The sequence below is a fragment of the Contarinia nasturtii genome, unplaced genomic scaffold, assembly GCF_009176525.2.
Source record: "Contarinia nasturtii isolate CC-2019 unplaced genomic scaffold, AAFC_CNas_1.1 Cnas_scaffold_4653, whole genome shotgun sequence".
Lineage (NCBI taxonomy): Eukaryota > Metazoa > Arthropoda > Insecta > Diptera > Cecidomyiidae > Contarinia > Contarinia nasturtii.
In genome coordinates this window covers 1-12,926 of record NW_022201939.1, presented here as the reverse complement: position 1 = coordinate 12,926, position 12,926 = coordinate 1, and the positions used below count along the sequence as shown (strand labels likewise).

At 36.5% G+C, this 12,926-nt stretch overlaps 2 protein-coding genes across 2 annotated transcripts; one reads left to right on the top strand and one right to left on the bottom strand.

Moving 5' to 3' along the window:
• Window positions 1-492: 492 nt before the first annotated feature.
• LOC116351075 lies at window positions 493-10,565 on the top strand. The gene is made up of 11 exons (XM_031783125.1): window positions 493-899; window positions 974-3,196; window positions 3,270-4,566; window positions 4,699-5,767; window positions 5,846-7,008; window positions 7,067-7,282; window positions 7,360-7,857; window positions 7,944-8,027; window positions 8,125-8,652; window positions 8,729-9,534; window positions 9,614-10,565. Exons 1-11 carry the CDS (start codon window positions 519-521, stop codon window positions 10,496-10,498), a joined length of 9,150 nt encoding a protein of 3,049 aa, XP_031638985.1. The 5' UTR covers window positions 493-518; the 3' UTR covers window positions 10,499-10,565.
• Window positions 10,566-10,647: 82 nt separating this feature from the next.
• On the bottom strand, window positions 10,648-12,781 carry LOC116351076 (esterase 6-like). Its single transcript, XM_031783126.1, has 8 exons — window positions 12,440-12,781; window positions 12,272-12,369; window positions 12,084-12,188; window positions 11,848-11,996; window positions 11,467-11,493; window positions 11,298-11,399; window positions 11,104-11,226; window positions 10,648-11,020 (listed from the first exon to the last, which is right to left on the bottom strand). The coding sequence occupies exons 1-8, from the start codon at window positions 12,699-12,701 to the stop codon at window positions 10,819-10,821; spliced, it is 1,068 nt and encodes a 355-aa protein (XP_031638986.1). The 5' UTR covers window positions 12,702-12,781; the 3' UTR covers window positions 10,648-10,818.
• Between the last annotated feature and the right edge of the window lie 145 nt (window positions 12,782-12,926).

Genomic DNA, 12,926 nt, shown 5'->3' with positions numbered 1-12,926 from the left:
AGAGGCAACGCAATATAAAAATTGTTTGTGTATTTGATTGCAAGCGTCACTGAAAATTTATATCAGAACATTTTTAGATTTGATGTGCAGTATTGCGTCACAGTGAGAACTTCCAAAGAAGTGTTTTTTACTTATATAATATCATCTTCATTTAATTAATTAGAATACTTTACTGGGGAAGTCATTGACCGTACTTACAGATTTACCGGCATTAAAATTGTAATGTTACTAACCATTAGATTAACATAAATATTTGTAATAGCCACTACAATTGTATTAGATATTACTGTAATGCTAAAAATCTGACATTACAATTGTAATAGCATTACAGTAATGCTTCGTTACAATTGTAATGTGTTACTGCAAAATGTAAATCTGTAAACCTAACTTCAAAAATAAAATCCAATTTAAGAAAATAATAATCAATTCTTACAAATTTTCGTCAATTTGTTGTTATATGCTATAGCACCATGAGTCGGATTTCCAGTATAAGCGACCAAGAAAGGCATGAAGCGCTAATGAATAATGTCATTTTACCACGGCATTTGCCGCAGAAAAAATCGTCGGATTTGCATGGCGAAGAATTGGCATTACTCTCGAGTATGGTAAATAACATCGATAGGTTGAAAAAATGGATTCCACTTAACACGGTTGAAATGTTCAAAGGATTTGATCGAGTGCATCGCACACGAATTCCGGCAGTTGTATCAAAAGAAATTCGTGACCTAACACCAGGAAAAACGTTTGCAATGTTTGTACGAAGACAAAATTGTGCAATAATGGCACATATGCCATCAAAAGGTAACATGAAATCAAATCAATCGAATCGTGTTATCGTGTCAACGTTTCCAGGAAATCTTCATCCGAAATACATCTATGCCGTGGACAGTGATATTGAAGTAAGTACAAGAAATAATCCGTTTTTGTGCTCTGAAACTTTCGTAGATTTTAACGTTTTTTCACTTTTCATCAGTTCAATTATCCGATTCAAGCACTGGATGTACCATTTTCAAAATTGATTTGCTCGGAAGAGTTTGCCGACCAATTATGTTATTTGTATCAAGAGATAACAGTTGATAAGAAAAATCGAGACTATGTATCAAAATGGTTGTTCACGCTGCTTGCGGATGCGAACAACGAAACATTGAATCCGACTGATTTTCCAGTGATCACCAAGAAAATTCGGGACGAAACGATGGGCACTGATAACACCGATTTCTTTCGTCGATCCGGCTTCTATATGTGCACGAAAGTACTATTACAACATAATCTTACCGTTGAGCTCGGTGCAAAACGAGCAAAAATACTTTATAAATTGATAATGATACAGTTTTTGGTCCAAATGATTGACTATTTCAATATGAAATCATGTGAAATGCTCAATATTGATCTCATGTCTCAATCATTGGCCAAATTGGCAAGACGCATTGAAAAAATGTCTCAGTTAATAAGCCAAACGAACGACGAAAAAACCATCGAGTTATATGAATTGATTGTGGATCAAGCAAGGGCTACTATATCACAAATACGTCAAAAAATTGACAAGCAAATCAATCAATTGCAAACTAACGATGAGAAAAATGCTCAACTAACACCACTGAAAGATTTAAATTTTTCCGAAGATCTCTGTCAAAAGATCCCAAAATTATCGGAATATTTAGAGAATCGTCAGAGCAAACAGACTTCAACGAATCGATTCGGATCGAGTCTTCAAATTAAGCCGGTTCAACGACATTATTTGAACGAATTGATAGCACCTGATGTTTCGAAATTCATCTCGACGAACAATGAAATTGAGAATCATCTAATTTGGAGTGATTTCGAGAATTGGATACTTTATATTGTGAATTTTACGTCGAGTTCATTAAGTGCGGCTGAACTTTGTAAATGGTCATTTTCGTATGCGTCATTTGCTGAACAATTTTACAACGGTGATCAATTGGGAACGAGTCGAATGATATTGGTTCGTTTAAAAATGATTGCAATGCTAGATTTTATTGGGTGTACCAAACATCAATTACTTTTGCAACATCGCAGTGGTATAAATCCAAATATAATCGATTCACTGCTATTGCCACAGCAACATGACATGGATATCGCATACGAGCTAGAATGTTACTTTAAGAAGCGGAATGAAGCACACGATCCAAGTCTGATTGAAGAAAAAAACGTCAGTATCAAATCATTTTCGTCAAAATATGCCGAACTAAACGAAGAAATGCAAGTGGTTTTGGAAAAAATCAAGGAAATCGAACAAAAGGGAATCGATACCAAGCGAACCGAGTGGACAAATGAAAGAGCACGACTTTCAAAACTTCGTCTTTCACTACCAGTGAGTTGTAGCTATTATACTGATTACTATGGTGTACAGCGCCATGATCGATATTGTAGTCGATGTCGGATCAAAGCAGAAATCGATAGTGCAAAAATCACACAATACGAACGGCCATTGCCAAAGAATGGATACCAACAGAATGCCATTGTATTTGAACTCAAATCGCCAATTGAAATAACATGCTTAAGAGACGTACTTTATGAATTTGCACGATTCTGTGATGGCGAACCAAAAAAACAGGAATCGATTCAAGGCAATTGGATAAATTATCATCAAATCAAAAAGCTAAATGCAACGCAAAGTAAGCACATTATACACATTGTACAACTCGGAAGTACAACGGGGACTGAACTACAATCATACCATGTTGATACTATGTTCGACATGTTCGTCATTCAAAATGGTTTCAATTGCATATTTCATGCATCAAACTGGTGTCTACCAAAACCAATTTCAGACCTAAGCATCAAAGATAAGTGCACATTTGTAGCGGACGAAGATGAATACAAATCATTGCAATGGACATTGAAATCTACACAACACACCCAAAATGAGGTGATTACACGTCAAAAAGAATGTCCCGATACATTGTCATTGTCTGAATTCAAAAATTTTGGTTCGCTTCGTGCGGATGGTCATCGTTTACAGCTCCGAAAAATGTACGCAATGATTGAGAGTGAAGCACTCTCATTTGAAAAGTCATCGACGCTATCTCTGATAATACAAACCCTTTGGGAGGCTGGCATTAGTGGCGACGATGACGCGATTCGTGAATCGCATGCTGATTTTAATGATTCAATGTTTACATCGGCAATGATTGAGATGCTGGTAAAATTTTGCGAACAACAGAAAAACAATTGGGTATGCTCTCTTTTACGATTTAATGTGATTGAACTTTGAATGTTTATTTTTTTTCTGTGCTTTTCCGTCTTAGGTACACCCACTGAAGCTAATGATGGCCGCTTTTATCACAGTGCGTATGTTTGAAATCAACACCGACCCTGAATTGGTCGATCTTCTTGTGAAGGTTCTCGATCAAATTCGCACCATTGCGTTGAATTGGATTGAAAAAATCGAAAAATCGATAAACGAAATTCAAAATCCAAATATGGCTAGCGAACAAGAGCTACGCATGAAATTGATATTGGTTGCAATTGCTGGAGCTATCACATTTTACGTACATTCAACGCATGAGTACTTTGATCGAATTTTCAATGATGAAAAACGATATTCGGCGTCACGAATTTGGCTTCAATTTGGGGTCACTCTAAGCAACAATGTGCTGTTGAATGCTAAACAAACTGGCATCACCTCAAATCTACGCATATTTCTACGAATTGTGCGATATACTGGCATTCACATCGAATCGAAAATTCAATCGTTGATCCAGAAAAGTCCGAATGATATATTTGCATTTGTCAAAAAACAATGGAATCGTGCCGACTCTGGTACATTTGGTAAATTGTACTTTTATGAAAAATCTCCGCAAATTTGTGTGATTGAAGTCAGCATAAGGAATGTGATTAATCACGTTACCATTGACATAGTGACTGGGTTATTTTTGGTGAATAGATTGCCGGTGTCACGCTTACCGACTAATATCACAAACAGTGCACTGTTCCAGAGAATCTTCAGGAATTTCGTCTTTGAAGTACAGCCATCGACACAAAACGTATTTACTGCCAAGCATAAATACAACGAATGCAGTTATGAATTTCATCGCTTAGGTAATCAAACGATAATCATTGAAATGCATAATGGTGATGAAAAGGAAGTCATTCCACATGAAATTCTCATCAATGAAATTCCGTATATGCTCATTGAAAATTACACACACTTTTGGAATAAAACAACAAATGCCATCGAATTTCGACCGAAGCTTTTCAGTGATGATCACTTTTCAACGGATGCTGGCATTGAATATCGTTTGGATTTGGACGAAAAACGTTTGATACACATGAAAACCGAACGACCTCTCTTGGATATCAACAGTGGCAGCTATTTGAAAATTGTCGAACAATTATCACGACTAGAGTCATCGCGATACATTCACATTTTAACGGATAAAGAGAATAACCGAATTGCTAAGGCTGAATTAGTTCGAATGCAATTGAAATTCATCGTTGATTGCACGGACATTTACAAACCATCCGATCTTATGTCGAACGAATATAGTCAGATGCGTGTTAGTCTCTTGCAGAAATGCGGCACACTATATGGATTGCACCATGGTAAGTATGGCCATCGAAATTAGTACATTTGAAAAATAAACATATATGCAGGGATTGCTTCTTTGAGGTGGTCCTCCTATATAACAGAAAAATCGTAACCAATTTAACTTGTACAATTTCAACTTCTTTCAGGACTATTGCTAGAGAGTGTGCCAAGCGAAAAGTCATCTGCAGCAGATGAACCAGAAAAAACTCTGACCAAGTTACTTCTTATGCCACATGGTGATATTCAAACAGAGCTATCTGGTTCACATGTTTCTGTCCGTATTGATATCGAATCGGAACTGTGTAGCCCACCATTTCATGTGTATCAAATTGACGATTTTTGTCGACAACTAAAGGCCATGAACAGTAACTATGCAGCATGGTTTTATTTGGCTTATTTACACGCAGTCACATCGCATGGTGAAGTTGAACCATTCATCAAAATGTCGGGCACAGAACGTGCGCTGCAAATATTACAATCCGGTTTTGCATGGTCATCGCAACCATACGATGAAGAAGCAATAAAAATACTCGAAAAAATTGCACAACTTTCACCCATACGAAAATCACGCGTCGGTGAGTCGAAAGAGGAATGGCAGCAAGTACAGTGGCCCATGTTTATTCCGCCACATTCGGCGCAAGACACTTTCATTTTCATCGCACAACGACTTTTGGACGATAGTCAACGATTGCTTGGACTGTATCCCAATTCGAGCGCACATCAATTAAAGATTGAGTCCAATCTTGGTTACAATAAACGGCAATATCTTCGCTGTTTGCCATTGATGCCGAATCTAAGGGTTTCGGACGTATTTATGGATCATATTCAATTGAAAACATCGCCGATCGATTATCCACAAACCAAAGTATCGCAGGAAACTCAAACAATAGCAATTTTATACCATCGTGGCGCATACAAAGTGCCCAATGATTTGAATTTGTCACAGTTTCTCAAGTCAAACCGAGAATTGGATGGAATAGCCCACATGGATAGCATACCGAGTCTGCTTAAGCATCAAAATTATAAAACATTTGTCAATCTATGGATTTCGTTGTATGAATATGCGCGCACAACAAAATTGAATCGAGAACAATTTACGTTGATTTGGAGCGTTTTGACGCACGAAGAAAATTCATTTGCACCAATTTTAGCATTGCAAGCAATAGCCATGAATCCACAGCAATTCCGATCGATTGAACCGCCACCGATTCACGAGTATGCAATCCATTCGTTAATTTTTCCATTAATTCCATTACTTATTGATTAATTTCCATTCCTTTCTATGTGATTTAGGTATAAAATACATGAAGGAAGCAAATGTGATGCAAGTAAAATTACGAGCATTCTGAACAGTCACCATACAATGCCATACCAATATTATTCTGAAGATTTCGAACGCACGAAATACGATAGTAAAAAAAATACGACAATTGAACGCATGACCAATATTGTGACAGCCAATTGGCCTTGCGACAAAATTGATTTGGCACCACATTGCACAATAGAGAATATTCAGATTAATGCGGCAAGCACGCAAATCAGCCGATACTTGAAAATGTGGAATAACAATCGTAAATTGGATTTGTTCATTCAAGATGTGCAACAAAAACTACAATCGTTAAATAACTCGATACACATTCAAATACCGCATTTCCATTCATTATCGTTTCCCGTTGCAAAAAATTGGAAAAAATATCAAATCGAATATAAGCAAAAAATGTGCGAAGAAATTGAAGATTTTGACAGTGTTATAAAAGAAGCAAATCAAATTTGGTGTGGAGATTCCAGTCCAACTAGATCATCGGACGAATGGTGGTCAATTTATGAGAAAATTGTGAATGGTTCAAAATCACGGCATTTGATTGATGCCCGAATGTATCCACGTATCGTGCCGAGTACTGTTTTGCCTGAGATTGCTTCGAAACATGCAAATCCATTGAAACCAATCATTGGTGCATTGGCTATAACAATTTCGCATGAACAACGCAACAAACGAATTGAAATTTACTCAAAGCAAGAGCAGCTACGCGGAGCCAAGGAACGAGAAGAAGAAAACAAGCCGCATGAGAATTGGAAACCATCGAAATACCCCGAATGGTTGCTATTTGAAATTGAACAGAACGTGACTATTCGACGTGTACAGGTGAAAGTGGCCGAACATATGATGAACCCAACGGATATTGGCACAAAGCATTCTGTGATGCAACTGAATATGGGGGAAGGAAAAACTGCTGTCATCGCACCCATCATTGCGGCTCTATTGGCCAATGGCAAACAAGCAGTTCAAATAACTGTACTCAAGTCTTTGTTTGCTACTAATTTGAAGAGTCTGCGTCGATATTTGGGCGGAATGTTAGGCCGACGAATGTACATAATGCCATGTAGACGCGATATGCCAATTTCCCAGCACGTTAGTCAATTGATGAACATCTATACCGAATGCAAGGAAATGAAAGGTGAGCTAATGTTTCGGATATTCAGACAATGCATTTGGTATACTGGCATTTTTTTCAGGTGTTATTCTAACGAGCCCTGAATGGCGACTTTCATTCCAACTTAAACAATACGAGTCGATAGAACGCTTGGAATTCGAAATAGCCGCACAATTTGTGTCCGTACAGAAATGGATCAATGCAAATGTTCGCAGCATTTTGGATGAATCTGATGCCATTTTGCATGCAAAGTATCAATTGATTTATACTTTGGGCGCTCAACTGCCACTTGATGGAGGTACGAAACTTTTCTCCGATTTAAAGTATTTATGTTTTCATAAAATATTTAAACATTTCCCTCTTGATTGATCTTAGGTGCTGATCGATGGAATGTAATCCAAGCAATTTTAAAATGCGTTCCAGAGCACATGAAACAATTAAACCTCAAACATGGTCCGGAAAAAGTTGAATTTGATGAGATCTATGTTGAACGGGGTCATGTGTTTGGAGGGCACAAAGTTAATTATCGGGCCGATGTTTTTACACCATGTCGCATTTTGGATCCAGATATCTATACTGTTTTAAAGTCATATCTTATTGAAGACTTTTTAGAAGGTCGTCTCAATCTCATATTTCCGGAGATGCAGCCAGCGGCCAAAGATGGTTTGCGACATTTGTTAACTGAGAAAAATATTAACAAAGAAAAATTGGATGCTATTTTGAAAGATTTCTCACCGCGTGAACGCAACATTTTAATGACATTGAGTGGAATGTTACGGTTTGAAGTTTTGAAATTGGTGTTGATGCGACGGTGGCGCGTTAACTATGGCGTCAATGATAAAGGCAATCGAAAAATGGCGATACCCTTCAAAGGTACCCTCTTTCTTTCTCTCTTTTCTTTTGTGTCTATCTATGATCTATGATTTTATACTAAAAACTATTTCGTTTTATTTTTAAAGCCAAAGACGTAGCTGCGGAGCTTACAGAATTTGGACATCCCGATGTCGCGCTTTGTTTTACATATCTCAGCTATTATTATTCGGGTAAGCAAAATACAATACAATACAATGGTTACCAATTTAAATGGATTCAATTGATCAAAAATAAACGTTTCATCAATTTTCCGCAATTCATTTTCAGGTTTAACTGATGATCAGCTAAAACGATGCTTTCAATTGTTATCTGTCTCACAAAATGCGGACACAATTTATGAAAAATGGGCACAAAGTGTACCAACTGAATTGATGGATGCTTCCATTCGATCGTACACTGGCGTGAATCTAAGTGATCCACACCAACGTGATGACATTCTATTTCCTATGTTCCGCTTCAACATGTATGTCATTGATTTTTATCTGTCAAAGGTGGTTTTTCTACGCGAAGCAAAAACATTCGAAAATAAATTGATGTGTACGGCCTGGGATCTCTCATCTGAACACATGCAAAAAAATATAACCGGATTCAGCGGAACAAATGATACGAAAAACATTTTACCATTGCCTATTGCACAAAATGATTTGGCTGAATTAGAGAGCACCAATGAAGATGTCCGTAAAACACTATTACGCGATGAGAATCAACTGTATGAAAATCTACCAGCAAATGTAAGTGGCTTGGAAATTATCGAGAAATTGGTTGAAAATGAAATTCCGGTGTTGCTAGATGCAGGTATGTATTTTGAAATAAATCAATCATCATTCAATAAAAAAAACGATAAAAACTAAACGTAAAATCGACTTTTCAGGTGCATTAATGTTGGAATTGAATAACCAACAAGTGGCAAAAGAATGGTTGGCATTAGCTTCGGATACATTCTTCGATGCAGCGGTTTATTTTGATGCTAGCGACATTCTTCAAACGATAGACCGTAATGGCATTGTAACCGAATTTGATTGTTCAGTTTATCGTGAAAATCTAAGCCGATGCTTGGTGTATTTGGACGATGTCCATACACGGGGAACCGATCTTCGTTTTCCGGTGAATTGGAAAGCATGTGTTACACTTTCGGGTGATATTACACGTGATAAAACCGTGCAGGCATGCATGCGTATGCGCCAATTGAGAAAAGGACAATCAATTGCATTTTGGGCATCATTCGAGGCCGATGTCAAAATACAAGCACTATGTGCCAACGCGCTTCCTCACGTCTGTGTGCCAAACGATCATGTAATTGAATTCATTTGTAGCAATAGCAAAATGTTTGAATCAGAAAACACCGTTCATTGGACAGCCGGTGCATATAATTACACCAAGAAATTGATTGGTCACAAACTGTATGAAAATTCAATTGATAAAACATCATTAACCGAATTATTGAAAATATGCCGTGATGATGAATACGTTTTGTTGGAAGATGTTTATGGCGATAAAGAAGATGCATTGCTAGTAAAAATTGTCCAAAGTAAATTCGAAAAATTAATCACCGAATTCAAGGACAAAAAGACTGTTAAATCTTTTGTTGAAAAAATAATGTGTGCGGTACATGATAAAATAATGGATTTGGCACCGAACGTAAAACGATTCGTACAGGCTCTGGATGAAGAACAAGAGGTATATTTCTGTTAATGAACTTCATTTTATTCTAATTTAATTGATTTTTATTATTTTTTTATTCTAAAAAAAAACACAGAAAGAGCTCGAGCACGAATTGGAGGAAGAGCGTAACATTGAACGGCCAGCTGCAATGGTTCCAGCTAGACCACATTTCGACGAGAAATTCAAGGAATTGATTTTAACAGGTGCACATCCGAACAATTTGAATGGTTTGATACAACGTGGAAGTATCACGAGTCTACACGACAGTCTAAAAAATACACAGTTGATACGTGACTACATTTCCGAATCGAAGGCTTGGTCTCACAACATTTTAGTTACCAAAGATTTCACACGTGTTCTATTTTACGAATCAAGCTACTGTGATGAATATTTACGTCCTGTCTGGTGGATCGCATACGTCAAAATACCAGCACAAAATAGATATATTTTGATTTTACTGAGTTCATTTGAATGCGATCGCTTGATGGCTACATTTAAACAGAGCGAACAATCGGTTTTGTGCATGTTTAGACCGCGTCTCAGTAAGTTACATGACAATTTATTGCATCAAACAAAATTACAAGTCACTGGTATGAACGGAAATGTTCCATGTATTGATGTCGTGGATGAAGTAAATATTGGAATTTATTCTGGTTCGATGTATTTCAAGAATCAAATTGAACAGGACGCGTACTGCAATTTTCTCGGTTTAATTCCACGGCCACGAACCAAGGAATTGGATGAAGCTTTCAACGCTGGCATAATCAAACCAAATGGATTTGTTTCACCAGAGCATCGTCAACACGAGTCGATAATTGAATATGTTGGTGAATGCAAGTTCAATAAAAACCCAGTGGATCTGGCAATCAAACTCATCGAAGCACACCATCATTTGATTCGTAAGGAATCACACGTTGAATCGATTTTGGAAAGTGGATTCAAAATGTCAATCGCAGATGATTGCAATGCAGAAAATTAAGCATTTTTTATATAATATATGTATTTAGTAACGTACACATAATATATTTTTGAAAGAATTTCTATAAACACAGAAAATGTTGGAATTTTGATTGAATACAAGTTTAAACAACAAAATTTAAAAAATACCAAATATCAAACAAATAAAGATCCAATAAGAAAGAAAACATTGATGTATTTTAGATTGATTTAAAGTAGAGTTAAAGAAGAAATACATTTTCAGCTTTGAAAGGGACTGTTGTTCAAACGTAAGGTAATTTACAAAGGAAAATTGCTGTTTGCATAAAAAAAATTATAGAATATGTTCTGGAATAGCATTCCTTAGAGTTCGTCTCGTTTCTGTTTTAATAAATCGTCAGAGAGTTTACGAGTTTTCTCTTCAATGCTGGCCAAAAAATCGAAAGCCTCTTTGTTTGGTCTTGGGCCAGCTTCTAATCCATCATTTTTAATATTAAGGAAGTGTACGTCTCCATTTTTAACCGGTTTGAGTTCACTAATTGGATCACCTTTGTGTGATATTTCACTTAAGAAAATTTTTGTTATCAATTTAAGATTTGAAAGAATATTGAGTTTGAAATATTCAAATTCAAAAAAAAAATAACTCACCCGTATTTAGCAAAGTTTGTAAATATTTTGGTGATATTATCAATGGCTTGAAGGCTAATTTTTGAGTGTTCATCATTTTGATTGCTTACAACTTCGTCGTAAAGTGATTGGATCGAGTTAGATCTGAAATTTGAAAAATATAATTTTTAAATTAGATTTTTAATATCATCGAGATTCGTTCACTTTTAACTGACTTAAACAAATAGAATAAATCATCGGCATGAGAAGCGCCATGTATGTCAGCAACACTTGGATCACGAGGTTTTTGCACATTCAACTTTGAATCAACGGAAAACCTAGATTTTAAGTGATAACATCATATATGACAATATCATTGTTTTTATGGCAAAAATAATATATTACCAAGCATAGAATGTTTTACTCTTTGATTTAATCAGTGATGGTTTTTTCCTATCTGAATAGCGCTAGCTATTCGCAGCGCCTGTACAGCATTGCTGCCCAGATGCTGAATCGTAGCGGTTGCCGCACGCGCAACACACTTCGTTTGTACCACACAGAGCATATACGTTCGCGTTCATTCTCTGTTCGACATGCGTTTGTTACTGACTATGGTATTAGTGTATCATACTCTGTGAGCTCACTGGTTACTTAGACTATATGACAATTTGTTGTGTGGTACAAAACGCGTGCGGCAACCGCTTCGATTCAGCATCTGGGCAGCAATGCTGTTCAAACGCTGCGAATAGCTAGCGCTATTCAGATAGGAAAAAACCATCACTGGATTTAATCGCATGTTTTTGCACCACTTTATCAATTTCATATTGAAAATTTAAATGCGTTAGCAGAGTAATGTATTGTTTTAACGATCGTTCAGTTTGTTCATTATCGCCAAAATAAAATTTAAAAATTTCAGCCGTCAAATTTCGATAATTCTATTTAGGAGACAAAAATTAGCCGTCTATTATTTCTTCGATACGTGTAAAAATTGTATTTTGTCAAAAAATGAGAAATTATCTTACATCTGATCCAATTGCAAGTTGAAGTCCTCTAAATGGCAATTGTAAATTAAAATCATTGTTTATATCCTTCAAAGGTGGCACGGCTGATATCATTCCCGCAAATTCCTACCAAACGATAAAAAAAAACCACAACTATCCATACTGAGAATGCCATTAGCTTGACACATATTCCATGAAAGTATACATACCACAGATGTCGTTGTAAACAATACATCAAAGTCAAAGTTTTGCGTTTCATAGACTTTTTCTGGTGATTCAACCAAGAAAGGTTGAATTGCATCTCTTCCTATTTTAAAAAAAAAAAAAGAAACAAATTCATTTAATATTCATAAATACTGGAATAAACGGAAACTCACTTTCGACAACTGGCGTGAATTGAATAACGGCCACGGCATTGGGTAACAAAATTTTACTGTATTCACTTATTTTGTCAGCCGGAGCAGATTTCAAAAAAGCCAATAAATCCTCATAGCTGTTTTTTGGTTCATCCAAATCACCGGCAATCTTGTGTGCTATATCCAAATGATCGTTATGTTCCGACATGGCCCAATAGTTTCCAATTACACCACTCATGGCGATTGCATTGTGAAAATATTTTCTGGATTCAGTCGATAACATGTGGAAATGAACTGCTGCCGACCCAGCACTTTCACCGATGATAGTAATCCGTTTATTGTCTCCCCCAAATCGATCAATGTTTGAACTAATCCACTTCAATGCCAATTGTTGATCCCATATTGCCAGAGTATTCGGGTGTGTTAAGTGATAAAAATCCCAATACACCCAATCTGTAGTTTGTTGTCACCAAAATCGTTTGTTTTTCGACGATAAAATCTGGTCCGT